This window comes from Arachis stenosperma, chromosome 8 (genome assembly GCF_014773155.1).
Source record: "Arachis stenosperma cultivar V10309 chromosome 8, arast.V10309.gnm1.PFL2, whole genome shotgun sequence".
Classification (NCBI taxonomy): Eukaryota; Viridiplantae; Streptophyta; class Magnoliopsida; order Fabales; family Fabaceae; genus Arachis; species Arachis stenosperma.
Window position 1 is genome coordinate 36,115,472 of NC_080384.1, and position 27,670 is coordinate 36,143,141.

The 27,670-nt window shown below is 33.7% G+C and overlaps 4 protein-coding genes across 4 annotated transcripts; 1 reads left to right on the plus strand and 3 right to left on the minus strand.

Annotated features, from left to right (window-relative positions):
- The first annotated feature begins 468 nt into the window (after positions 1-468).
- Positions 469-5,009, plus strand: LOC130945220 (protein LIGHT-DEPENDENT SHORT HYPOCOTYLS 10). The gene is made up of 2 exons (XM_057873947.1): positions 469-1,111; positions 4,722-5,009. Exon 1 carries the CDS (start codon positions 535-537, stop codon positions 1,072-1,074), a length of 540 nt encoding a protein of 179 aa, XP_057729930.1. The 5' UTR covers positions 469-534; the 3' UTR covers positions 1,075-1,111; positions 4,722-5,009.
- Positions 5,010-7,962: 2,953 nt separating this feature from the next.
- LOC130945893 (secreted RxLR effector protein 161-like) lies at positions 7,963-8,355 on the minus strand. The gene has a single exon (XM_057874586.1). The coding sequence runs from the start codon at positions 8,353-8,355 to the stop codon at positions 7,963-7,965; it is 393 nt and encodes a 130-aa protein (XP_057730569.1).
- Positions 8,356-21,574: 13,219 nt separating this feature from the next.
- LOC130943322 (trihelix transcription factor ENAP1-like) lies at positions 21,575-24,487 on the minus strand. The gene is made up of 2 exons (XM_057871152.1): positions 23,421-24,487; positions 21,575-21,843 (listed from the first exon to the last, which is right to left on the minus strand). The coding sequence occupies exons 1-2, from the start codon at positions 24,334-24,336 to the stop codon at positions 21,830-21,832; spliced, it is 930 nt and encodes a 309-aa protein (XP_057727135.1). The 5' UTR covers positions 24,337-24,487; the 3' UTR covers positions 21,575-21,829.
- A 985-nt stretch (positions 24,488-25,472) lies between these two features.
- Positions 25,473-26,438, minus strand: LOC130945894 (uncharacterized). The gene has a single exon (XM_057874587.1). It carries the CDS (start codon positions 26,436-26,438, stop codon positions 25,473-25,475), a length of 966 nt encoding a protein of 321 aa, XP_057730570.1.
- Between the last annotated feature and the right edge of the window lie 1,232 nt (positions 26,439-27,670).

Here is a 27,670-nt window from a genome sequence, read left to right on the forward strand (position 1 = left end):
ATAATTAGTAAAAAAAAAGAAAGAAATTAAAATATTTGTACCGTTATTATTTATGATGATATGGATATTCTGATTTTATTCAATAAGAAATTATAATGGTGTGGATATTATTCATATTTTAGTAATTTAATTTCTTATCTATAAATTTAAAAAGTGTTTAAACAGATCCTAATTAATTTTTTATGAAGAAATATTTATCTGATAAAAAGACATATTTGGAAAAATAATGAAAGAAGAAGAAAAGAAGAAAAGAAAGCAACTAATATGGCCCATAAAATGTCTACTGATGAGCCCAATGACGTGATCTCCATCTTCCCCCACTCTCTTCTCTCATCCTATTCAATTCACCTTTCACCTCACTTTCTTTAATTTCTTTTTTTATATAATATAATTTTTTTCCCATTTTTAATTTTCTCCATATTCTATTTCATTATTTATAAACAAAAAAAAAAAAACAAATTAATAAAACCTCTCTCACATTCATTCACCTATCTTGGATTCTTTGTTTATTCCTCATCAACCAACATAATAACTATGTCTTCAAGTGGTGGTGGTAGTAGTGGGAAGGAGTTAGTAGAAGGATCAAGCTCACCAACACTTAGCCGCTATGAATCCCAAAAGAGAAGGGATTGGAACACTTTTGGGCAATACTTGAAGAATCAAAGACCCCCAGTTCCACTATCACATTGCAATTGCAACCATGTCTTGGATTTTCTAAGGTACCTTGACCAATTTGGTAAAACCAAGGTACACATCCAAGGGTGCATGTTTTACGGGCAGCCAGAGCCGCCCGCACCCTGTACTTGTCCTCTTAGGCAGGCCTGGGGCTCCCTAGACGCCCTGATAGGGAGACTCAGGGCTGCCTATGAAGAGAACGGTGGATCTCCTGAGACTAATCCTTTTGCGAACGGCTCTATCCGTGTTTACCTCAGAGAGGTGAGAGAGTGCCAAGCTAAGGCTAGGGGTATCCCTTACAAGAAGAAGAAGAAGGTGGCCGCCACCACCAGCCAAGGAAGCAGTAGTAAGGGAAATTGTGATGATTCATCACCCTCCACCACCATGCACTACTCTTGAATATTTCTTCAATTCCTCCTTCCTTCATTACTTGATGGTAACTATTAATTAATCTCATCATCATCACTATTCTCATCATGCACTTTTGTGTTTTCTGATTGAATGTATGTTATTTTCTAGGATCTAGTTATAGATGTACATGTATTATTGCTAATAATTTTCTAATTAAATTTCTAACCTAATTAAGAGGTAGTACTACTTATAGTAGCTATATATTCCTATGGAGTAAATATATATTCTGATAAACATTTTTTAATTATCTTTTTATTCTCTAAATAAAAGAAAAAATGTTCCATTAAATCATATTTTTCACATGCATCTGTGAAACATTTGAACTTGTGGAATCCGTTTTATGCATCTGATTATTTTGGTGCATGGATGCTAGACTATATGTGTAAAACATAATAAAAAAAAAAGAACTCACAAATACAGATCAGTTTAGAAAAAAAAAATGTGATGATAACTGGATGGTTGTAATTATTGAAATATTACTATATCATTGGGACTATGGTTTTTTATATAGATTATCAGATTCTTTTAAGAATTGTGAACAAGACAAACAATTCTCATAAATAGACAGGAATTTAAGTTGTTGGCGGGCTTCAATTAGATTGTGAACAAAGTCTCTATATATATATATAAGTATTATTTTATATACCCAAAATAGTATTTGCATATCGTGTATGTATTCTTTAGGCTGTATATAGATTACATTATTCTCTACGCGCACATGCGCTCTAATACCCACTTAATTAAGGGGAATTAATTATGCAACAAAATCTAGTCACTATTTTGTGTCACTTCAATTAAATATTTTTAATTAGCATGTTAGCTTTTCCCTTAATTTTTCCCTTTTAAGATTCTGCAGATTTTGTGTCCCATGAAGATTTTACTAATAATACATGCACAGTAGTCTTTTCTTTTTTTGGTTTTGTGGATTCTTTTCTTAATTTTTTATTTATATTTTTTTTTTACTTTAATTTGTTGTTGAAATGGAGATGGCATAAAACTTTCTTGAGAAAGAATAATGAATATAGTCTGTCATGTGAATAAAATGATTGATATCATCTCATGGTTTATTAAGATTCTACTAGGTAACATTAAATCAAACATTTTAACATAAATTAACTTGGCTTGATTTAGTGGTTAGTTTACTGGTTTACTTATGTAAATGTCAAAAGTTCGAATCCCACCTTATGCATGTAATAACAAATTAGTTCTTGACCTGCCAAATCGAGAAATATCATAAAACAAAAAAATCAAACATATTAACAGAAAAAAATGTTGATAAACACATGCCTTTTGTATTGCTTTTCTATTTCACAATTTAATACTAGCTAGCAGGTCATGATTGAATGGAATCTCCTATAGTTTAATCAAATGTTTAATGCTTTTGTTAATTAAATTTCATAATTACCATCATGTTCATATCTATTAAGTCCCACTTAATATTAAATTATATTAGATATATATTAAAATCAATTATTAAAATTAATAATTAGTATAAAATATATATAGTAAAATACAAAATATATATTAAAAATAAATTAAACAATATATATATATTTATACACCAATATATTGTAACTGATTTTGGTATATACATTATTTTTGCTTAGCATTATGCTACTTTTAATGGTAGCAGATCCATGCAAAATTGATTGGGATATACATGTATATGTCTTTATTTCTTTTCTATTGTTCCTTTTTTCTTTACCATGAATCATGTGTGTCCAGCATCTGATTCTGTGGTACAATGGTTTTTATATTCTCTTTCATATAGACAAATTCTATTGGTTTTAATTGTACCTTGAGAACTATTAATAAGGTTAATTATTTGGAGCATCTTGTTAATTTGGTTTAAGGCAAAAATGCAACTTGAGCATTGTGCAATTGAAGTTATCCCATCACTTCACATGTTTCTTGTCGGCTATTTTATTCAAATTGGAACTTGAATAGCAATAATTTTGAATGAAGCACATTTTTTTTAGTACAATGAATTGGGTTATAAATTGGTCAATCAAGACATGCTCTTGTGATTCCACTCAAATTTGTCAAAAGTTACTGCAGGTACACACATAACACATTCGATGATTTAAATAAGCATAATATATAGCATATAAAATATTACATTATACATCTATGTATTATTAATAAGCTACTTATTATTACTTAGAACTTTTGGTGAGGACCCCTTCAAAAATATACATATAGTTCTTCATTCTTTATTGTATAGAATTAAATGATGTGTGTATTTCTAGGGAATATTTCATAGTGTACGGAGAGTTGTGTTGCACAGCCTGTGCTCTCAGTGGTAGCAGCAAGTTAGGGTTTTCTTGTTTGTATATATACATGCTATGATCAATGTATATGTGAAAACTATTTGGTGGCAGCTTTTGAGATCTGAAAACCTGAAATTTTTGTTGATGCATTTTTAATTTGTAGTATAATCAATACATTTTCACTAGTTATATGCTTCCTGATTATGATTAAAGTGTCAATGGACTAAAGATATGCTTCAGAGGCACATAGTCACATACCGTACTGTCATGCATAGCGTTTTCATAAAAGTGTGAGTTGTAAGTCTCACTTCAATTATTTAATTAATTTTAAGTTAAAAGGGGTATCTATATTATGTATCAATTATTATAAATGTACATTAAAATTAGTTACTAAATCAGTTAATTAGTATATGTTAAAATATAAATTACATATTAAAAATAAATTATACAATATATATATATATAAATATATAATAGCTAATTTTGATATATATACAAATAATATTTTTCATTATGTATAATATAGATATGAGAGAGGGGGTGTATAGTTTTTTTTTCCAAAATACCTTTTAGTTTTAATATAACATATTTACCGTCTTGATTAAATTATTATTATTATTATTATTATTTGATTTATATATAATATCTCAGTTGTAATCAGGGAAAGTTGTGATTTCAAACTTATTAACTGTTTTTATGTTAGTTTTACATTTAAAGGATCAAATTATATGTTATTAGTATTGTATACAGAGGTAATATATAAGCAACTAACTCATTTATAAATGTTTCATCCTATTTTTGTTCTGAACAAAACATATTTAAGTAAATATAAATATATATGTTTTTTAATTAATTTTTAATTTATATTTTATATTTTAATATATATTTTATATAAATAACGGATTTAATAACTGATTTTTTGTATATATGTATCATGATTATTAATTATAATAGAAGCAATAAAGTAGGCTTCATGATGTTGATGGAAAAAGGGTAATTTCTCTACTAATTATGCCCAGATTGTACATCCTAATATTAAATTTGAGTTTGGACAATTTATACTTTATTAATCCAAGACTGGTCCTTTCCTCTCTTTTCCTTTTTTATTATTATTATTTTTTTTTACTGTGTCGAGGGCGTTCTCTTTTGGTAAATATAGTACAAAGCATGAATCATGATTATTATTGTTCTAATTAGCTATACTAACCTTTCAAGTTTCATCACTACTCTTTATTAGTGCTTCTATGTTCTAACTTTTATTGTGAAAATTGAGGCCTCTAAATATATAAAGATTTGCCTTATTTGGATTGATAAGTGTAAAATAATGCTTGGCTTCTGAGGTATGATAATTTCTCGCTGTTGCAGGATATATATGTATGTAGCATATAATCAAATTGGAGGAGTTCTTCTTTGCAAGCTAAGGCACACTCTATGTATGCAAGGTTTATTAATAATATAAATAATAAATAATATAATGTAGCATATAATCAATATAGGATGAGGTTCTTAATTCACAAGGCACAATCTATGGGAGGTTTGGTCTCTATGTTTAATAATTTGATGGCATGCCACCATTTGTTTTTCTAAATTTTTCTGTATTGTTTATTGGGGAATTTGTAAGTTCTTAGTGGGGTTAAAAAAAAAATCTCGTTATATAAATGATCAGTTATATATGCCTCCGTTACACTCACAAATATATATTTTTAGAAATGTTTAATAACAAAAAATATTAGACAAAAATTACTAAAATTCATTAGTTTTAGACTTATTTAATATACTTTGTAATAAATAGATATTAAATAAAATAAGTATAGACAGATTGAACTAATTATTTTTTGTTTCTTTAATATTAACGATATATTTTAAAGTATAAGGAATACGTATTTTGACAAATTTGGATTTTTCATATGTACAGATATAATTTAAGTTGTTTTGAGGAAAAATATATACATGATTTTATATTTATTACTTATTAAAGTGAGTAGGTGTTTTCTGTAAGATTAACAAAATAGATGAATAGTATAATTTTAAAAGCATTTGTGTATATTTGGCTAACAATTTGCTTCAAATGTTAAAGTATTTTGTTGTTAAAAAACATAAAATTATTGGAAGAACGAAATATATATAATTCATCATCAAGAGTTTTTGTTATTTAGCTTGTTAACAATATAAAGCTATTAAAATCTGGAAGTGATCTACTGCCTTTATGGTGTTTTTTTTTTTTTTTTTGTGTCTTGAACCTTTATGATTGTTGTCTATGTAAAGTAGCATGTATGTGCAAATATATAAGACTAGCCCATCCGAGGCATTATCACAAAACTACAAAGCTCATGGCCTTTCTGTATTACTGTAACACTATAAGAATTTGTTTGGTTAAATTTTTATTTTTCGAAAGTTGTTTATTAAAATTAGATTTTAAAAATAACTTTTTAATAGTTGTAGTTTTTTATGTTTGATAAATCAAATTAAAAATATCTTTTAATAATTAAAAATAATAGTAATTGTATTTAGTAAAATAGTTTTTAAAATATAAAACGACCACAATAGACAAAAATATAAAAATAATTTTGAATATTTATTAATATATAATATTATATTAGATTTTTAATTTTGACAAATATAAACTAATTTTAAAAACATTTTTCTTAAGTACTTTCAAAAGTATCTCTAAAGATAGTAAACACAAATACCTTTTCCAAAAATTTATCAAATTATTAAGCCTAACTATTTAATAAAATTAAGTAGTGTTCAACCAATATTAGCTATTTTTAAGAGAAATAATGTTCGAGAGTTAGTAAAATTTATTATTTTTACGATCACTTTTAGTTATCAATCAAATTCTTTTAATTTAGTAATTTAACATCATACTTTTAATAAATACTTTTAAACATTGATAGCTAACTACTGCTGGTAAAAAACAATAAATTCTACTAATATTCTAACGTTCCTCATTTTTTTAAATTGCTTTTGTATCCGAAATTCTAAATTTTAAAATCTAGTTAAAATCTAAATTCTAAATCTAAACACACAAAAAATAAAAGTTAAAAGAATAATTTTACAATAAAAGAAAAATATTAGCTAATCAAAAGTTAATTTTATTTCATTATTTTTTTATAACAGCAATTATTCCAATAGTCTCTGAAAATTAGAAGGTAAATTACTCAGGCATATCTTATATATTATATTATTATGACATAATAAGCTTAATTGTACACGTATTTAATACATGAAATAAATTTTCTTATATATTTTATTTGAATATAGACGTCCTCAATTAAACTCTAGATAATCAATTTATTTTATCAATTTTCTTATATATTTACTGCATGTTTTAAAACTTATTTTTATAAAAATTATAACTATATATTAGATTGATTAAATATATAATTATTTTATGTGTTAAAAGTGTAGAAAACTAAGTGAATGTAATTTATACTCTTACTTTAAAAAGGAGTCGAAACAATTGCCTTTTACCATTTTGTCCAAAAATTACATATGATATTGCTTATTATAGCTTGCCTCTGCCCTCTAATGATCACACGCATTAAAGGCTCAGCAACAGTTTTTGAGGAACAATTTCTCAAATCTAAATTGCTTGTCACCCAAGTCAAATCCTGATAGCTTAGCTACTTCATCAATAACTAAACCACGTCAATTTTATAACTTCTTTAATTCGCTATTATCCTGTATAATTTGACATATATAATTGCTATTTGTTGATTAAAATTTCCTAAGATATTCCCGACATGCAGGTTTAGAAGAAGAAGAGTAAAAAGAAAAGAGAGTAGAGTTGAGAGTGAATGGAATCTCATTGAACTGAAAACGTTAACCACAAATTATAGAGATGGAGAGTATTTATAGACAGTTGGAACCTTTTAACACATAGACTAACTAACTTAGTATCCTGCCAATTCAGCTAGCACCTAACTTCAACTGACTAAAAACTAACAACTAACACATATTTTTAGAAGCTTTTGCAAGTACAGCTCAGTAACAAGCATTAGAAACATGAGAAACAGAATAACCGAAAAACAGAATAGCTAGCTAACTGAAAGTGGAAAAAGCGGAAGGCTTCTTGCTCCACATAACCTCTAACATTATCTATAGTTTTCTTTTCTTCTGCTGCTCATAAAGCAATATAAGAAGGGACACTATCATTTTACATCATCTCAAGTTTCCTTCTTCTTTCTGCTGCTGACGATCCTGATTAATGCTATTGGCTTCTTTGGTAACTGCTTGTTGATCATTAATATTAAGCTTGTCTTGAAAATTAAGAAATGCTTCTGAGGATATTGCCTTGGTGAGAATATTTGCTACTTGTACAGCTCTTGGGATATGACTCACCTGGATTTGTTTGTTGTTGACATGATCTCTGATAAAGTGGAGGTCTATCTCGAAATGCTTGGATTTAGAGCAAAGTATAGGGTTTGCTGGTAAGAGCACAGCACTCAATTTGTCACAATAAATTGTTGGTGCTTTAGGGGTAGGTTGCTTTAACTCAACCATCTAAGTTTCTGATCCAGATTAGCTCAGCAACTGTGTCTGCCATGTTTCTGTATTCAGCTTCAGTATTAGACCTGGTCACAGCTATTTGCTTTCTTGAGGCCTAGGCGACTAGGTTGGAGCCAAGGAATACACAATAGCCACTAATTGATTTTCTGTCATCTGGGTCCCCAACCCAGTCAGAATCACTGTAAGCAACAATCTTCATAGCTGTGTTCTGATCAGTGTCCCTCTTTATATGTAGGCCATAGCTTGCTGTGCCACTCAAGTATCTCAACACTCGTTTCACCTTTCTCCAGTGAGAGTCCAGAGGAGACTGGACAAATTGTGCTAATTTGTTAACACAATAGCAAATTTCAGGCCTTGTGATGGTAAGGTACTGCAGGCTTCCAATGACAGACCTGTACAGTCCCGAATCATTGAAGCTTGCTCCTCCAAGGGCTATGATCTTAGTTGTGGAAGGGAGTGGAGTGTGACAAGCTGCACAGCCCACCATGCCAGCTTTCTTCAGGAGCTCGCCAGCATACTTCTGCTACGTGAGGACTAAACCTCCATCTTTTGTCTTGGTTACTTGTATTCCAAGAAAATAGTGGAGATCCCTTAGGTCTTTGAGAGCAAACTTTGAATTTAGCTGCTGTATCACTTCCTGAACACTCTCATCTGATTCACCAGTTACAATTATGTCATCTACATATACAAGGATGTAGATTTTTATATTGGCAGTATTTCAATTGAACACTACTACATCTGACTTTGTGGCTATAAATCCAAGCCCCTTGAGGCCATTAGCAAGCTTACAGTACCACTCTCTTGGAGCCTTTTCAGTCCATAAAGAGCTTTGATGAGCTTACATACTAGTGAAGGATCTCCTTGTTCATAATCTTGGGGCTGCTTCATGTACACTTCCTCAACTAGATCACCATGTAGGAAGGCATTGTTTACATCTAACTGCCTAATTGTCCATGACTTTGATAGTGCAATTGACAACAGCACTCTTATAGAAGTAGGCTTCACCATAGGGCTATAGGTTTCTGAGAAATCAGAACCTGGCTTTTGAGTAAACCCCTGAGCAACCAATCTTGCTTTATGCTTCTGCAGGGAGTCATCTGCATTATACTTAATTCTAAAGACCCATTTGCTTCCAATGGCATCTTTGTTTGGGGAAAGATTAACCAACTCCCAAGTTTTGTTCTTGATCAAGGCTTCATATTCAAGGTCCATTGCTTCTATCCATTCAAGTACCTTGAGAGCATGTTTGACACTTCTTGGTTCAACATTTGCCAAGAAGAGTTTTGGCTTAACAATTCCAGCTTTGCCTCTAGTTATTATAGGGTGGATGTTTTGTGGAGCTGTTGTGGGAGCAGGTTTAGGTTCACAGCTAGGGAGGACAATTTCAATATCATTAATGGGAATGGGGACTGGTATTGACGATGCTGCTATAGGAGCTTGTTGGCTGTGTTGATTGAGTGAAAAGTTTAGTGATTGGAGGGTGCTAGTAGTACTGTCATTTACAGGATTTTGTTGACTCCTTGAGGACTGGTTTTGACATGAGGGAGATTAATGGTGATTGGCTTCAGGTAAGTTTGCTGGGAGTTTTGGTAATATTGGAGTTGTAGGCATTGAGAGTTCATTCACTTAGGGTTCTGAGTTAACTGTTGTGGTGTTTTGCTTATAGGGAAACTGATCTTCGAGGAACACAACATTGGGAGTAACTATGACCTTGCCTTGTTGAGTAAGGCATTTGTATCCTTTATGTACTGTTCCATAGTGAATAAAAGTGCACTTATGCTTGTTTCTTACTAAAGAGGCATAGGCAGCTGGTGTTTGTAGATTATGAAGATTAGTAAATCTATAGAGACCTTTGTTTACAGTGCCTTAAAGCACCACTTTCCCTGTCTCTTTAGTCTTTATACAACACCTATCATCATGGAATTCAAAGAAAATTTGATTGTTACAGTATAGTTGATGCACACTCATTAAATTCTTGGTAATTTTAGGAACGCACAACAGTTTTCTCATGTGCAATAATCTAGAGCTCAAATTAGTCTTGAAACATGAATTTCCAACAAAAGAAATCTGCAAACCTGTGCCATTGCCAATTATAACTTCCTCTTTGCCACAGTATTCTTTTTTCTCCATCATATTCTTTGCATCATGTGTCATGTGGTGTGTAGCCCCTGAATCAGGATACCAGTTGGGATCTTGCACTGTTGCTGGTGTTGCTAACATGTTGTAGAAGTTTACTTCAGGTTGAGACACTTGATTGTTGTTGTCATTGTAGACTTCTCTTCCATAATCCTCCTCTTCATACTGATATTCACTGTACCTGTACCAACAGGTTCTTGCAGTGTGTCCAACTTTGTTGCGTAATTGACACTGTGGCCTGTTTTCCCTTGCATTGTACATTCTTTGCCCTCTATTGTATTGACCTCTTCCATTTGCAAACTGTCCATCATTGATGAACTTTCCATTGCTGAATTGTTCACTGCTCGTTCCTTCTTGCATTTGTCTCCTTTTAGAATAACTCATTCCTCCTCTGAATGTTCGACCTCCTCTTCCTCTGAATTTGCCTCTGAGGCCTCTTCTTGCTTGATAATTTTTATCATAGTTCCAGAACTATGCTACATTAGCTTGTATGAATGTCTCAGGTTTTCTAAATTTTGCAAGCATGCTTTCATAAGCAAGCAACAGTGCCTCTAATTCTGCCACAGTTACACTTTCAGATCTAGCAAGTACTGATGTATATACTGAAGAATACTCCTTAGTCAAGCCATGAAAAATTACGTTAACATGATCACTTTCCTTCACTAATTCACCTACAGAGGCCAATGCATCAATCGTACATTTGATCATCAAGACATATTTAGTAACAGATCCTCCAATTTGGAGAGTGCTGAGCTTGTTTTTCAACTGCATCACCTTAGCTTTTATCTGTGAGGAGAAATGATCTTCCAATCTTTTCCATACTTGATTTGTATACACGCAGCCTACCATTCTTTTAGTGAAAGGTTTGCTCATAGAAGCCAATAACCTAGACTTAAGGAGTGCATCTTGTTGTACGTATGTGTACGCCAGCAAAGATTTATGTTCAGCGTACGTAGAGTACACGATGGTGGTCCGCATACGCAACTTTCTCAAATTTTCAACTCATGCGTACGTAGAAGGCATGCGTACATATGACCACCCTGTTTTGCTGAAAATATTTATTTTTAATTGTTTTGCCTATTTCACTCGACTGTTTCATTTCTGCAACCTCTATTTGAGATCTGATAACTATTTTCTATGATTTGGAACAAATCTTATGCCTCTAAATCATTTTCTTCATGTTTCAAATTTTCATAACTCCTATAACAAGTGTAGAGGATAATGAGAATGAGATAATATGATTGAAAGATGAGATTGAGTTTATTCGAGAGGATAATGAGAATGAGATTATGTGATTTAATGATGAGATTGAGTTAATTCGAGAGGATAACATGAATGAGATTATATGATCGAATGATGACGTTGAATTGATTCGAGAAGATAATGAGAATGAGTTTGATTGATAATTGAGCTTCTAGGGTAATATGCAAGCTAAGGATTGTGACTTTGTCTCGGTTGCTCCCAGTCTGTAATTGAACTTCTGGGGTAGATGCAAGGATTGTGGTTTTGTCCCGCTTGCTCCCAGTCAGTAATTGAGCTTCCGGGGTTATATGCAAGGATGGTGGTTTTGTCCCGCTTGCTCCTAATCGGATTTGCGACTTTGTTAACCCTCTGTCGCAAGATGTGGTCGGGCACTTATACCTTCCCGGATGTTTCTCCCAAGGATATTGATAAATGAATATGAATTTAAGCTTGGGGATGCACACACCGAGGGACTGTCCAAGTTAGCTACCGGACATGTCAGGTTTGGCTGTACAATCGATAGATGAGCTTATTAGCCATATGGCAAGCATACATCATTTGCATTTTTGTGTATTGTTTGAGTGTACATCTTGTATCTGACTTGTCTATTTGAATAATTTACCTATATGCTCATTGAACTAGTTGCTTTATTTGTTCTCTCTATTTGTGTATTCCTTGTATTGTCTTGTATGTGTTTGCACAACTGAGATCCTTTATGATGACGGTGGTGACACTGATGGTTGTTCTTGATGAGAGGTGGTGATTGAGATTTATAGAAAAACTGAGAATGAATTGATAATATTGAAACTAAATTTTAATATTGAAGTACTAAATGAGTTGCAAATCTATGATATTGAGAGAGATGATGATTTGTATAAGAGAAAATTGAGATCTAAAGATCACTAATATAGTTGAGATTTAGTTTATCTACCTTGATCGGATTAATAAGAACCCTAGGCTTGAACTTTGTGTGATTGAACTTTGTTCGCATTCTGGGGTCCATTCAAACTGCTTTCATTTCTTTAAGATTGAGTAAAGGGGAAGTGATTTCAGAGTTGACCATGCCAGAAATCTGGATAGAGCAGCCAACCTTCCATTTAGTTGTTGAACCTCTTTAACGCAAGTCGGGCTCTTCATATTGAGTATAGCCTGGCATTTGTCAGGATTTGCTTCTATGCCTCTTTGAGTCAACATAAACCCTAAGAATTTTCTAGCTTCTACTGTAAAGGTTCATTTAGAGGAATTCAACCTCATTTCATGCTACCTTATAGTAGAGAATACTTTCGAGAGATCGGACAATAGTGTTCTATCCTCTTTGGTCTTAACGAGCATGTCATCCACATATACTTCCATGAGTTTTCCTATATAAGAGGAAAACACCTTATTCATCAATCGCTGGTAGGTACCTCCTGCATTCTTTAATCCGAAAGGTATTACTATGTAGCAATAGTTTGCCTTTGGAGTTATGAATGAGGTCTTTTTTTTTATCCAGTTTATACATCGGGATTTGATTATATCCCGAGTAGGCGTCCATAAAGGACAAGTATCTGTAGCCTAAGGCGGAGTCGACCAGGGCATCAATGCTGGGGAGTGGATAAGGGTCCTTAGGGCAGGCTTTATTGAGGTCGGTATAATCAAAACACATTCTCCACTTTCCGTTTTGCTTTTTTACCACTACCATATTGGCTAGCCAAAGCGGATACTTCACCTCTCTTATAAATCCTACTTCTAGCAGAGCCTGTGCTTGTTCTTCCATGACTTGTGTTTGTTCTGGTCCAAGCTTTCTACGCTTTTGCTGGATAGGTCGGGAACCGGGGTATACTGCAAGCCTATGACACATCAAGTTGGGTTCAATACCAGGCATATCAGAGGCTTTCCAAGCAAAAATATCATAGTTTTTTCTTTTTCAGTAATTCAACGAGTTGTCTCTTTAGTTTTTCCTCCAGGTATGCCCCTATGCTCGTTGTCTTGTCGGGATAGTCTCTGATTTGTATCTCTTCCATTTTGCCTTTTGGTTGGGGTCGTAGTTCTTCTCAAACTCGGATTCCACCTAACGCTCCGCCTGATTATTCCTTCTTTGTATACCAGCTTCGAGCTTCCGTAGCTTGTCTTCTAACTCTTTTTGTCACCTTACATCTTTTCGCAACTTGCATTCTACTTCCCGTTGGCGTTCAGCCTCATGTTCAAGGTGTTGTGGTCGATCCCTTTGGCCATGAACGAGATCCAGGATCTCGGTTGTATGGGGTTGTTCTTCAGCCTCGGGATGGTGGATTATGGACTGGATCTTCCTTGTTTGAGGATTTTCCGAGATACCTTCCCGTAGGGACCATGGTGTGGTGGTGGAGGTGGGAGCAAAAGAGCTTGGTCTTTCATTGAACTTCTGGCTCAGACTCAGATGCTGTGTAGCCATCTCCACGCTCGCGGTCCGCCATTTTTCAGAGGGAGAATCTCAGGTTCCCTACAATGGTACCAATGTTCTAAGGATTACCTGAAACATTAATTTGGGTCAGAACGTGAGGTCTAGATCCCTTTGTATGGCAGCATCCGACTTGATATGCCAAGGTGCTGCCTGTCCGAGTTCCTCATGAGGAGGTGGGGGTGGTACCTGCAAAAGACCCCGATGCTTAAGTTAGCAAGGGCTTTAGGCAGGTTTTTTGTAGATTCGAATGTGAATATACCTGGGGTTCCAGTGTATTTATAGTAGAGTAGATAACCACCTTTGAGTAGTTCTATCTTTTCTGATAGATAAGCGCTCCCCTTTATCTTGAAAGTTTGTTAGGATCTACCTTCTAGATGAGGTAGAGATAGTAAGGGAGATTTAAGGAGGCAGTTATTTGTTAAGTCCAGTAGGGTTGGACCTTTATGTCGGTATCTGACCTCCTTAAAGAGGTTGCGCTTATCGTGAGGTCCACCTTAATTGGTGGGCCTTTCTGTGTTATTGGCCAGGGTATGAACAAGGAACCATAGGATTTAGTGTTTTTCTTTTGTAGTTTGACATTACTAATAGATTGTATTGTAGTTTTTTATTTCAATAAAACATGTTTAGTTTTCATTAGTTTTTAATTCGAATGTTAGTTATCATAAACTTATTTAGTTTCATCAGGTTATAATTATAATAATTATAGTTAAAAAATATTATTGTTGGATTTTGCGTGGGATAAATCCGATGATATAATAATTTATTTTTTAATATTATTATGTTACATAATATTACTGTCGAAATTCCCACTGTAATTAGAATGCAAAAAATTTAAAATGGCACCAACTTTACCGTCAAATATTTTCCAGTGGTAATAAGCAAATAAAATCCACGGATAAATAGTTATTAGCGATATGTATACTGTCAGATTTCGTCTGATGGTAATATTATTACCGTTGATTTTTTTAGAATTTTGGCGGTAAATTCGACAGTTTCATCATTTTTTGGCAGCAAAAGTGGTTTATGAAATTATCCGTTTGAACAAAAAGGATCTCAAGGATTTTAATTACAACACCATAAAAATTTCTAAAATTAAACAAATTGTACCACGTTGATCCCTGCCCCCTTTTTGTTAAGTGACTCGTAATGTCGTGAGTATCTTGGCACATACCTTTTTACGTTAGACTAGACAAAGCAACGTTGCTTTATTTTTTACACTAAATTCTTAATGAGACAATATTATTTAATTTTAACGAATCGCAAAACGTCTTGTGCCCCACAAAAAAAAATATATGACCATTAAGATTAAACGATATTGGTTCATCAAGAAATTATGCTAAAATTATAACATTGTTTCGTCTAATCCAGCATAAAAAGAATGTGCTAGATTACTCATGGCGTGAAGATCAAGTCGATAGAAAAAAAAGTGAGACCATCAATGCAATTTTTTTTATTTTGAAAACCTTTATATTACAATTGTGTTGTGAAATAAATAAGGAAGATGTTCTAAATATAAAATAAAGATATGTAAATAGAAGACTCTAATATTAATATAATTAACTCAATAAAATAATTTATATATTTATATGCAGTAACATAAAGATAGAGAGAGAAACTATTAATAGTGTATAAAAAGAGAAGATTATTTTATTGCTGTAAAGAGAGAGAGAGAAAGGGGAGTATTTCTAATTGTGTGTATAATCTTTTTGCCACGTTCATGCTTTTAAAGGCAAACAAATTCTACTTTTCAAACTTTATTAATTGTGTTTTGTCATGAGAACTTGCTCCTTTCAGCATAGGAAAACTAATCCGCCCATAAATGGGCATCTATCCTTATCCATCCTTGTTGTAAAACTCCCTATTGGATGCTCATTTATGAATATGCCTCATTAAAACCTTACTAAAGAAAAACCCAATGGGAAAAAATCTTAGTGAAGGAAAAAGAGTACAATATCCTTTGTGATGGGGATTGTCTCATTAAAAACCTTGTTAAGAAAAATCTAATAAAAAAAATCTGACTAAGGGAAAAAGAGTACAGTCTACCCCTCTTGTCGACATCATTTAATGTCTCGAAATTGGCGCATCCCAATCTTATGTACCAATCTTTCAAAGGAGAATTTTAGGAGTGACTTTGTGAATAAATCTGCCAGATTGTCACTTAAGCGGATCTGTTGGATATCAATTGTCTCTTGATTTTAAAGATCATGAGTGAAGAAAAATTTGGGAGAAATATGCTTTGTTCTATCACCTTTAATGTATCCACCTTTCAGTTGAGCAATGCATGTTGTATTATCTTCAAACAGGATAGTTGGAGCTATCTTATGATCAATCAGTCCACATGATGACAGAATATATTAGATCAAACTCTTGAGCCAAAATCACTCGCGACTTGCTTCATGAATCGCTAGTATTTTGGCATGATTAGAGGATGTTGCAGTAATCGTCTATTTCGTGGACCTCCATGATATCGTTGTTCCACCATATGTTAACAGGTATCCTGTTTAAGATTTTCCTTTATGTGGATTAGACAAATATCCTGCATCTACATAGCCAACTAGTTATGACTTGGATCCATAGGGATAAAACAATCCCATATCAACCGTTCCATGAAAATATCGAAAGATTTGCTTGATTCCACTCCAATGTCTTCTGGTTGGAGAGGAACTATACCTTGCTAGTAAATTCACCATGAATGATATGTCAGGTCGTGTATTATTAGCAAGATACATTAGCGCTCCAATGGCACTAAGATGTGGTACTTCAAGACCAAGGATATCTTCATTCTCTTCTTTAGGACGCAATTGATCCTTTTTCATATCCAAAGATCTTACAATCATTGGGGTACTTAATGGATGTGACTTATTCATATAAAATCTCTTCAAGATCTTTTCTGTATATGTTGTTTGATGAATAAAGATCCCATTTTTTGTATGCTCGATCTGCAGGCCGAGACAAAATTTAGTTTTTCCAAGATCTTTCATCTTAAACTCTTCTTTTAGAGTTTTTATAATTGTTGGAATCTCTTCAGGAGTTCCAATGATATTTAAATCATTAACGCACACAGCAATTATAATGAATCCAGATGCATATTTCTTTATGAAAACACATGGGCAGATATCATCATTCTTGAATCCATTTTTGGCCAGATACTCAGTAAGACAATTATACCACATTCGTCCAGATTGCTTTAGACCATATAACGATCTTTGAAATTTAACTGAGTATAACCCCTGTGAATATTCATTGGATGGTTTAGACATCTTTAGTCCTTCAAGGACTTTCATATAGATATCCCGATCTAATGAGCCGTATAAGTAGGATGTTACCACATCCATTAAATGCATATGCAGTTTATGATATGCAGATAAACTGACTAAATAACGCAATGTGATCGCATCCACTACAGGGGAATACGTTTTTTCATAATCTATACAGGGCCTTTGTGAAAAACCTTGTGCCACAAGTCGGGCTTTGTAGCGCACAACTTCATTTTTCTCATTTTGTTTTCTCACAAATACCCATCGGTATCCAATAGGTTTTACATCTTCTGGTGTATGAACTACAGGTCCAAAGACTTCATGTTTTGCAAGTTAGTCTAACTCAGCCTTCATGGCTTCTTCCCATTTTGGCCAACCATTTCTTTGTCGACATTCTTCGACTGATCTTGGCTCAAGATCCTTACTTTCATGCATGATATTTAATGCCACATCATATGCAAATATTTCATTGACAATTGTCTTATTTCGGTCCCATTTTTCTCCTGTAAAGACATCATTTATCGAGATCTCGTCATTTTCACAATTTTCAGGTACCTGAACGTCTTCTAGCATTAAAATATTATCAGAATTTTGGACAACTATAGGTGTCTTTACTATGTCTTTTTCAATAGAAATAGTATTTACCTCTTTTCTTTTTCGAGGATTTTTGTCTTTGGAACCGACAAGCCTGCCACGCTTCTGGCGTGAATTTGCTTCAGTGGCTATTTGTCTGACTGGGATATCAATTCGAATTGGGATATTTTCTGCTGGTATATAAGATTTGGTTATCCTCTTTTTATCAGAAAATGCATTAGGCAATTCATTTGTTATTCTTTACAAATGTATAATCTTTTGAACTTCTAGTTCACATTGTCCTGATCAAGGATCTAAATGCATCAAGGATGATGCATTCCAATTAAGTTCCTTTTCAGGAAGCTTATTCTCTCCCCCTAATGTTGAAATTTTGATTCATCAAAATGACAATCTGCAAGATACCTCACTATAGAGGGAGAATCATATCCAATATATATTCCCAATTTTCTTTGGGGTCCTATTTTGGTACGAGAAGGTGTTGCAATGGGAACATATATTGCACACCCGAATATTCTTAAATGGGAAATATTTGGCTGCTGGCCAAAAGCTAATTGCATAGGAGAGAACTGATGGTAACTCGTTGGCCTCAAACGAATAAGTGATGCGGCATGTAAAATAGCATGCCCCAAGCCGAAGTTGGGAGATTTGTTCTCATAAGTAAGGGTCTAGCAATTAATTGGAGGTGTTTAATAAGTGATTCTACTAACCCATTTTGTGTGTGAACATGAGCTAATGGATGTTCAACACTTATTCCATTAGCCATACAATAAACATCAAAAGTTTGGGAAGTAAATTTACTAGTATTATCAAGAAGAATTGCTTTGATTGGATTTTCTGGAAATTGTACTTTTAATCGAATAATTTGAGCAAGTAATCTCGCAAATGCCAGGTTGCGAGAAGACAATAAGCACACATGTGACCATCTCGAAGATGCGTCTATTAGGACCATAAAATATCTAAAAGATCCACTTGGTGGATGAATAGGTCCACATATATCGCCTTGAATCCTTTCTAGGAATGTAGGAGACTCAAATCCAATTTTTACTGGTGATTACCTTAAAATTAACTTTTCCTGAGAACATGCAACACAACAAAATTCACCAGATGTAAGAATCTTCTAGTTCTTTAGTGAATGTCCATGGAAGTTTTCAATAATTCTCTGCATCATGGTTGTTCTTGGATGATCCAATCGGTCGTGCCAAGTTATGAATTCATTTGGGCTAGTAAACTTCTGGTTTACAATGGCATGTGATTCAATTGCACTAATTTTGGTATAATATAACCCAGATGAAAGTGAGGATAACTTTTCTAGTATAATCTTCTTATTTGAATCATGAGTTGTGATACATAAGTACTCATGATTCCCCTCATTCATAGTTTCAATATGATATCTATTTCGGTGAATATCTTTGAAATTCAACAAGTTCCTCAAAGACTTGGTAGATAATAGTGCGTTATTTATTATGAATTTTGTTCCTTCGGAAAATAAATTATAGCTCTTCCGGAGCCTTCTATCACATTGCCTGAGCCAATAATAGTATTAAGATATTCTTCTTTTGGCACAAGATGGGTAAAATATATATCAGTTTTGAGAATGGTGTGCGAACTTGCACTATCCGCAAGGCATACATCTTCATTATATATCCTTGCCATTTTCTTCAAAGATAAATAATAATAAAATGAGTAGTAATACATGCATAGTCAAATAAAATTCTTGATTGAAATTATTTTTCTAAGAAACACTGTACATGATGTCATATACTAAAATTTTATTATTATCACTATTATTATTATTATTTAAAATTTGACACATTTAGTGATTTCAAAATTATTAAATATAAACATTAATATTTTATTATTTATATATATCATATTTGAAACTTAAATATATAGAAAATAAAACTTAACAATAAGTTTCTTACATTATTTATTTACATGAAATACTTAACAATCCCACATATTAAACTATTCCATCATTGATCAAATAACCAATATTTCCTTCAGGATTCTCAAAGAAATCAGATACATCATAATGAGTGGTAGAATTTCCAGCATCATTTGAAACGAAATCCGTTTCCTTTCCTTTGTCATCCTTTTTCAAAGATACTTGCTAAAGATCGACAAGGTGCCTTGGTGTACGACAGGTACACGACCAATGGCCTTTTCCACCATAACGGAAACACTTATCCTCTGTTCATTTATTTTGCCTAATATTTCTTTCTGTATCCCACTTCTGGTGAGATCCTTTCTTTTGAACATAATTCATTTTCCTTCCATAATTTTTCTTGTTACCAAAACCTTGCCATTTACCTCTTCTGGGGTAATAATTTGCCGCATTTACTTCAAGAAATGGGGCGGCGCCAACTAGGCGCACTTCGTGATTCTTTAAGAGCAACTCATTGTTGCGTTCAGTAACAAGAAGGCAAGAAATTAGCTCAGAATATTTTTTAAATTCCTTTTCTCGATACTGCTGCAGGAGGAGCACATTCGAGGCATGGAAGGTTGAGAAAGTTTTCTCTAACATATCATTATCAGATATCTTTTCCCACATAATTTCATTTGTGAGGTGATTCAAAACATTACAGAATTATATTCATTTATGGATTTAAAATCCTGTAGACGCAAGTGCGTCCATTCATATCGGGCTTGAGGAAGTATCACCGTCTTTTGATGATTATACTTTTCTTCAAGGTCTTTCCAAAGATCTGTAGGATCTTTAATGTGAGATATTCATTTTTCAATCCTTCATTAGATGACGACGAAAAAAAATCATGACTTTGGCTTTATCCTTCTGGGATGCATTATTTTCAGCCTTAATGGTATCTCCAAGATCCATTGAATCAAGATGCTAATATCCATGATAAATAATTGTTTTCAGATATATCAAGAGCATTAAATTCAAGATGAGAGAGCTTCGACATAATAAAAATTTGTTGCCTGAGTCTTCTTAAAATTTGATCAGTCTCCTACTGATAACGTGTTGTGAAATAAATACAAGAAAGATGTTTTAAATATTAAATAAAGATATGTAAATAGAAGACTCTAATATTAATATAATTAACTCAATAAAATAATTTATATATTTATATCCAGTAACGTAAAGATAGAGAGAAAAACTATTAGTAGTGTATAAAGAGAGAAGATAATTTTATTGCACTAAAGAGAGAGAGAAAAAGGGGAGTATTTGTAATTGTGTATATAATCTTTTTGCCACATTCATGCTTTTATAGGCAAACAAATTCTACTTTTCAAATTTTATTAATTATGCTTTGTCACAAAAACTTGCTCCTTTCAGCATAGGAAAAACTGATCCACTCATAAATGATCATCCATCCTTATCCATCTTTGTTGTAACAAATTGAACTTTTTTTGGTACAAACCATCAATTTCAGGGGTCGCCGGACTTAACTCGCTTTGCGTGCTTTGTGAAAATGTTTTTGATTGTCACTTTCATTCTCTATTTTGAAAACCATTTTCAAACAAACTTGGTTTTTGCTCTTTCTTTGGGCCTAAGCCGAAAAATTCACCTTTGTCAAGGTACAAAATCAGCTATTCAGGTAATACCTAAAAAAAACCACCTATTCAGGTAGAAAGGGACATATGGGTCACGTTTTGTAGCTATGGGCTTCAAACACTTCTATCATATGACCAAAAAGTTTGCACATTTAAAGTCCATTATAATAACAAACCAAAAATACAAACGTTGTGATATAGTCATGTAGTGTTCGTTGATGTTGACTAAATAATCCAAAGTTTCTCATTCATTAAAATTACAAAATCCCTTGTCCAAAAAAAAAATTACAAAATGAATTTATAGTTTTAAATGTACATAAATTCCATTTTGTTTTCAGTTTTTTTTTAACCTCACTTATATTTCCTCCTTATATATATATATATATATATATATATATATATATAAACATTTAAATTTAGGTTATATTTTAATCAAATGATGATATACTCAATTTTTTCATATAATATTTAAACTATTCCCTTTCATATTTAATTAATCAAGGTTTGATAAAAGAGATTAAGGTTGGAAATAGTGAATTAGAACAATTTCTAATTGATTACATTATCCACAATCAGCTTGTTCATGTTTAAGAAATTGATAGATAGAGTAAATTCTCTTCACAAAGGACAGTATAGCATTATAACTGTAAATAAATACAAACCAACCTAAATTCTTACTAAGACATTTTTTTATTTTTTTTAGTTAAAAAAAGGGGGCAAATATGCTTCCATGACCAAACGTAACATCTATCTAATTTACCCATTGGAGTTTTCGTCCATCATCAGTGCATTACTAGTTGCTATGAGAAACTATCTGTTAGAGAAAGAAATATCAGATCTCTTATCCCACTAATGAGAGAGAGAAAAAAAAAATGAACAGTAGAAGACACAATTATCCAAGGTCATGCCATGAATGTTAACACTAGTAGACATTTATAAAACATAATTAAAGAAATTTATAATATTATTTGGATAAAATCACTTGTTTTTTCAGACAATGAATAAGATTTTAAATTATTTATAACAATAATTAATAAATAATTTTATTGATGATGAACAATCAAGACATATGAATCATGTATTGCATAAACCATAAAAAGTTTTTGTATAAATTCATGCAGTGCACAAACTTTATTTACTCAGTATCATGATTACCATTAGTTGTATTATATAAACAACATTTGATATTTAGTGATCTCAATCTATATTAAACAAAGTCCAACACTAATTTCCTTCCATTCAGGTGGTCCCAACCAAACCTATAATCCAAATAAAAAAGGTTTTAAATTTTGATACCTCTAATTTGATGAGGGACTGAGCCAGAAAAATTGGACATGGATGGTTTGACCAATTCATATACAAATAAAATAGAAAAACTGTTTTTCTTTAACAACACTATTACTTTACATCACAAGTTCCCAACCCCCTCAACTCTATCTCAATAATTTTTTTTCTTCCTATCTCATTAATTTTTATTTTCTCCTTGATCTTTGTGCTTTAATTGTTTATCCTAGCAAATTTTGTTAGGCTTTTATTGCCCAGACTTGGTATCATGGAATTTGAATTTGTCAGTATTTCTTTTACTTTATTTTAATTTGCTATAATTGTATGGATGAGTATACAATGACTCAATAAGTAAACATTGCAACAATGAATCATAGCATGCACCATGCAACCCAAACCCTCAACTAAACTTATCACATTGTTTACTTTAATATCACCAACATTTAATAAAACAAATAGCAAAAATCAGACATCTGAACTTAGATATTCTGTAAGCTTTGTGGTTTTAGTATAATTATTATAAGATAAACAGAATATAAAATTCTACAGTATTATTTCATATCAGATAGCAAAAATCGGATAAAAACTAAATACTTAGTCAACCCTTTCGCTTTTCTAGAAAGTTTGGCAGCACAAGTGGACCTTGCTATTCACATCCAAATGACAAAGCCAAGTGACAAGCACATAAGTTACATATAACTGGGAAGTAAAACAAACATCCAGCAATGATGCCAAATATAAGAGAAACCCAGTCAAATGAAGTTTCCTTCTGTTACAATTCTAATTTCCAAACAGAACAAAAATATTACCTTTAAGATTTTTAGTAAACATTAAGTGTTCTAATATCTTTAGAGGCACAATATGTATAAAAAAGCTACTTCTTCAATCATATATTTATATTCCATGTTATATGGGGAGTTAGAAATATATAATTCTATGTCTAATTCTAAAGATACAAAACAACCGACACATTACCTTACAATCTTACATTACCAGTTACCACCCATAAAAAGTTAAAAACCAAAGGCAGCATTTCAATTCAAAGAGAGATGCAAAGACACAAAAGCAAAAACAAACTATGCAAAAAAATAAGTAATTAAAGCTCACCAGCAGCATCATTAGAAGAGTGATTATTGATCTTGTGTATGTGAAGCTGAGTCTCCATGAACAGCTTCAACCTCTGACACTCCAAATCCTTAGCAAACTGCATCCTTTGTTTCTCCAACTCAACCATTTGCTTCCTCTTCGCCGCTTCAACTCTCTCATATATCTCACCAACTTTCTCAATAGCATGTGCCAATTCTCGGTACCCAATTTCCCATTCTTCATCGTTTTTTGTTACCCTTCTCCTCTTCTCGCTGCTCCCCTTTGAATCTTCACTCTCCGCCGCAGCCGCCGCCACCGCGGCGGCCGCAAAAGCCGAGAACTTCCGGCGAAAATAAGTGTCATCGGAACTCATCGGCGCAGCTCGCTTCTTTGTTCCGGATCGGGGACCTACCGGAGTCACCGTCCACGGCGGCGGCGAAGGCTTCGCCGCCGGAGGGGATTTAAGGCGAGGGGAGGATTTCACCGGCGGGGACTGCTTTTTCAAAGGATACGTGTCTCCGATGAGAGAATCGATGCGGTGGAAGAAAGACCATGTGCCGGAGTATACGCGTCCGTCGCCGTCATCGTCGCCGGCGGTGGAATCGGAAACCCTAGCCCTCTCGACCTTGTACTTCTTTTTGAGGGTATCGATGCGGTTCTTGCACTGGACATCGGTGCGGCGGTGTCTTGGGTCGTGGCCGTGGGCGGCGTTGACGGCAGCGGCGACTTCCTGCCAGTGATTTTGGCGGAGACTGCCGCGGCTGAGGGAGAGGTAACGGGAACCCCATGCGTCGATGAGGGTGGAGGTGGCCTCCTCCGACCAGCAGTCTTCCCGTCCGGGGAACGGTGAGGGCCGAGTCGTCGTCGGCGGCGGAGGAGGAGGAGGAGATGATGCGGGTGCGGCATCAGGAGATGGTGCTTCGGCGGGGGATCCCATGGGGAAAAGGTGAGGCGCGGGTTGCGGTATTTGGAAGGCGTAACGGTGTGGTGGCGGTGGCGGTGGGTTCGGCAGAGAGAAATTACGGTTGGTTGGTTCGCCTGAGAGACAAAGCTTTGGCAATGTACTTCGTTAGGCCATTAACGTGCGGGAAACACTGCTTTTTGTTTTTTCGTTGGAATTTCTTTTTGGGCCTTTGCTAGGAAGGAAGGCCCCTTTGGACAGAACTGGGTTCGAGTTTATGCACTCTTTATGGGCCTTTAATACGGATGTTAGGGTTAAATTAGTTACACGTTGTATAATAAAAAAAATTGCTTTTGATTATGAACCAAAAACAGATCGAGGTCTATGGACATCGAAGGATGGATTAGCGATATTTGGGCCTACTATTTTCAATGATATGGTCTAAACAAAATCAATAGCATTAGATTTAGAAAAGACATGACCAAGTCCAAAACAATAAAAGAAAATACATGACCAAAAACCAAAAACATTTAGCAAAAAAACAAAAGAATATGAAAAAGTTGTTGTTGGATTAGAGGTCTATTAGAATTTGGAAGTGGTAATTTTGGTTGTTTTGGAGGGGGCTTTATTTAAGATGTTAACACCACAGCGACCAAAAATATAAACAATTAAATGTCTTTTAAAATGAGGATTAGTTAAATTCTACTAACGAATTATAACTCAAATGACATAGTTTCTTTATCTTCACATAGAGGTCTTATAATCATGTGTTTTATGTATATTTATATGTCTTATTTTATTTTATATATTTTTAATATATATTTATATTTTAATACATATTTTATAAAATAGTTCATTGATTATATAAGTTTTAGAGGATAAATAATAATGGTCAGTAATACAGGAAAGAAAAAAAGAGAGGATCTTGGAGTTCTCTAATAGCTAATTTTACTCTTTTTTTTTTTTTAAAGAAGCTTCCAAACACATTTTTTTATCACAGCCTTCCTTCTCTTTCATGTCAATGTCACACCTTAATTGCATCGCTACTCTGCTTTGGTTTATGACAGGGTATTATGTCGTCAATTGATCCATATAGCCAAACATACATCGTGGAATAAGGAACTAGTTTAATCACATGGCATCTAGGGATAACCCTCTTCTCCAAAGCTGTATCATAGAGTTGTGGGGAACCTGGCAATCTCCTCGGAAGACCAACCCATATCCTCTACCAAGAATCTCATTGCTGGCCCGATCCTCTCCGGCGAATATGACATAAAAGCAGGGAACTTTCTAAACGACAAAAGGGACGCCTCTTTTGACCAACCCCATTTCTCCAAAGACTTCGTTTTCTGATCCATCTTCGCGCAATCCATATGCCAGAGCACATGTATGGCACTGATGAAACTGCACTTGTTAGGATCAAACCCCATTTCCTTTGCCAACTTCACACCTTTAACAACCCATGATTCATAAACGCCTCGCTTGGGTGAAACATAACCAACATTGAGATAGAACTCTGAGGCACACCCAAATCTCTCAAAATCTTTGTTGGGAATCAAATTCTTTATAACATCACACAACACAAAAGCCATTGCACCACGCTTCAATGAACTAATAACTTCTTGCTCACTTCGAACAACACTCTTCAGGACCTCATAGCGCGGAATGAGGCACTTCTCCAAGCTCCTAGCTAACAGGGTTTGGTTCTCAATCACGAGTTTTGGAAGGTCAACGCGTGAAATCCCAATGGAGGAGAAAAACTTGAGCTTGGGCTTAATGATCTTTTCTGCATCAGTGAGGAGCAACACGGGTCGCTTCTGAATGTACTTAGCGATCTGCGTTTCGGAGAATCCATATTTTCTGAGGAGGGCTAAGACCGCGTTTGGCTTTTCAGGGGTTTTGAAGTGAACCTTTTGTGACAAAAGCGCGGCGGTTTCGGGAGAGAATCCGCATGTGGCGATTAGATAGGAGATTGTAAAGTTGCGATCTTTTGGGCGTTTGGTATCTTTGGTTGCGGGTGAATTGAAGAAAAGGAGATGCGATTTATGCTGTTGAAGAAGATTCAATTGGGATTCGGGGTTGTTGAGGTTTAGGGTTTTAAAGGAAGAAGCTAACCTTGAAATGAGAAAATTGGGCATCATTTCTTTGCATGGTGGTGGAAGCTGAGCTTCAGCTATGGCTGTTCTTCTGAGTGCTAATTTGATCCTCCACCTCCACACATGGTTGAATCAACTCACTGATGCAAAGCTTCAAAGATTCACAAAAGGAGCAGCTACAATGCACTGAATAAGATTTAAGACGAAAAAGATGGCCAAAGCATTCAGCATAGTTTTAAAAGTTAGAAGGTTTTAGGGTTTTTTAAGAGGAGCCGAATTTGAGTGGGAGAGTTGACATTCAAATTAGAGAAACTAATGTCCTTTAAGATTCTCTAAAAAAGGAAGAGGAGATAAAATGACAAAATGAAAATATGGAACACATATTTGAGGGAAGGATTTTTTTATTTAAATTATTTAAATATAATATTTACGGAGATGTGTTATCTATAGTATATTTATATTTATCGATTAACAGTCATATACTCATTTAAAAGGTTGCAAATTCGAGTCTTCTTATCTTCGGTAAAAGAAAAAAAAAAACACACGCACACATTTTCGGTCAGTTTATATATCTATTATTTTTAATATAGAATTAGTTGATATGTTTTGATTTATTTAGTAATTAATTAGTTAATTAGATATTTAGAATTTATTTGGATGAGAATTGTTGAAAGAGTAGATAATTAGAATTTGATTAGGCATATCTGATATAATTTTGATGGAAGGTTTTAGAAGGCTTAGAGAATGGAGGATTGAATCTATGACCTTCTTTAACGTTAATGAAATAACATTTTAAAACAAACTTTTAGTCTGATTCTATTTGAATTCGATAGCGGAAAATTTATGAGACAATTTCATTTTGTCTTATGAATATCAGAAAACAGAACAGAGAATGGAAGAGAGAAGCTGACACCATCATGTATCCTGGTTCGGCTGCCTTGTGCAATGCAATCTATATCCAGTCTCCACCACAACAGTGGTAGAATTTTCACTATAATTAAAGTATTACATACACTAATTTCATAGGATTGATACAATCCTTTCACTCTCAAGTTCTAACCTAACTTGACTTGGTTATGTTAATACCTAACTATTCACTCTTAGTACTCACCTAACTAAGAAAGGGGTACCTCACTGGTACAAGATACAAGACACATAATTAACCTAAAGAAATCTGAAATCACTCTAGACTTTTCACTCAAGTGTTTCTCTCTACCTTTTTTCACTCTTAGACTTTTACTTGAGCTTTCTCATTCTGCATTTTTCCTCAAGAT

Excerpts from the sequence above, each read along its gene's own strand:
- LOC130945220 (XM_057873947.1), top strand. The coding sequence starts at position 535 with ATGTCTTCAAGTGGTGGTGGTAGTAGTGGGAAGGAGTTAGTAGAAGGA.
- LOC130945893 (XM_057874586.1), bottom strand. The coding sequence starts at position 8,355 with ATGGTGGGCTGTGCAGCTTGTCACACTCCACTCCCTTCCACAACTAAG.
- LOC130943322 (XM_057871152.1), bottom strand. The coding sequence starts at position 24,336 with ATGGGATCCCCCGCCGAAGCACCATCTCCTGATGCCGCACCCGCATCA.
- LOC130945894 (XM_057874587.1), bottom strand. The coding sequence starts at position 26,438 with ATGCCCAATTTTCTCATTTCAAGGTTAGCTTCTTCCTTTAAAACCCTA.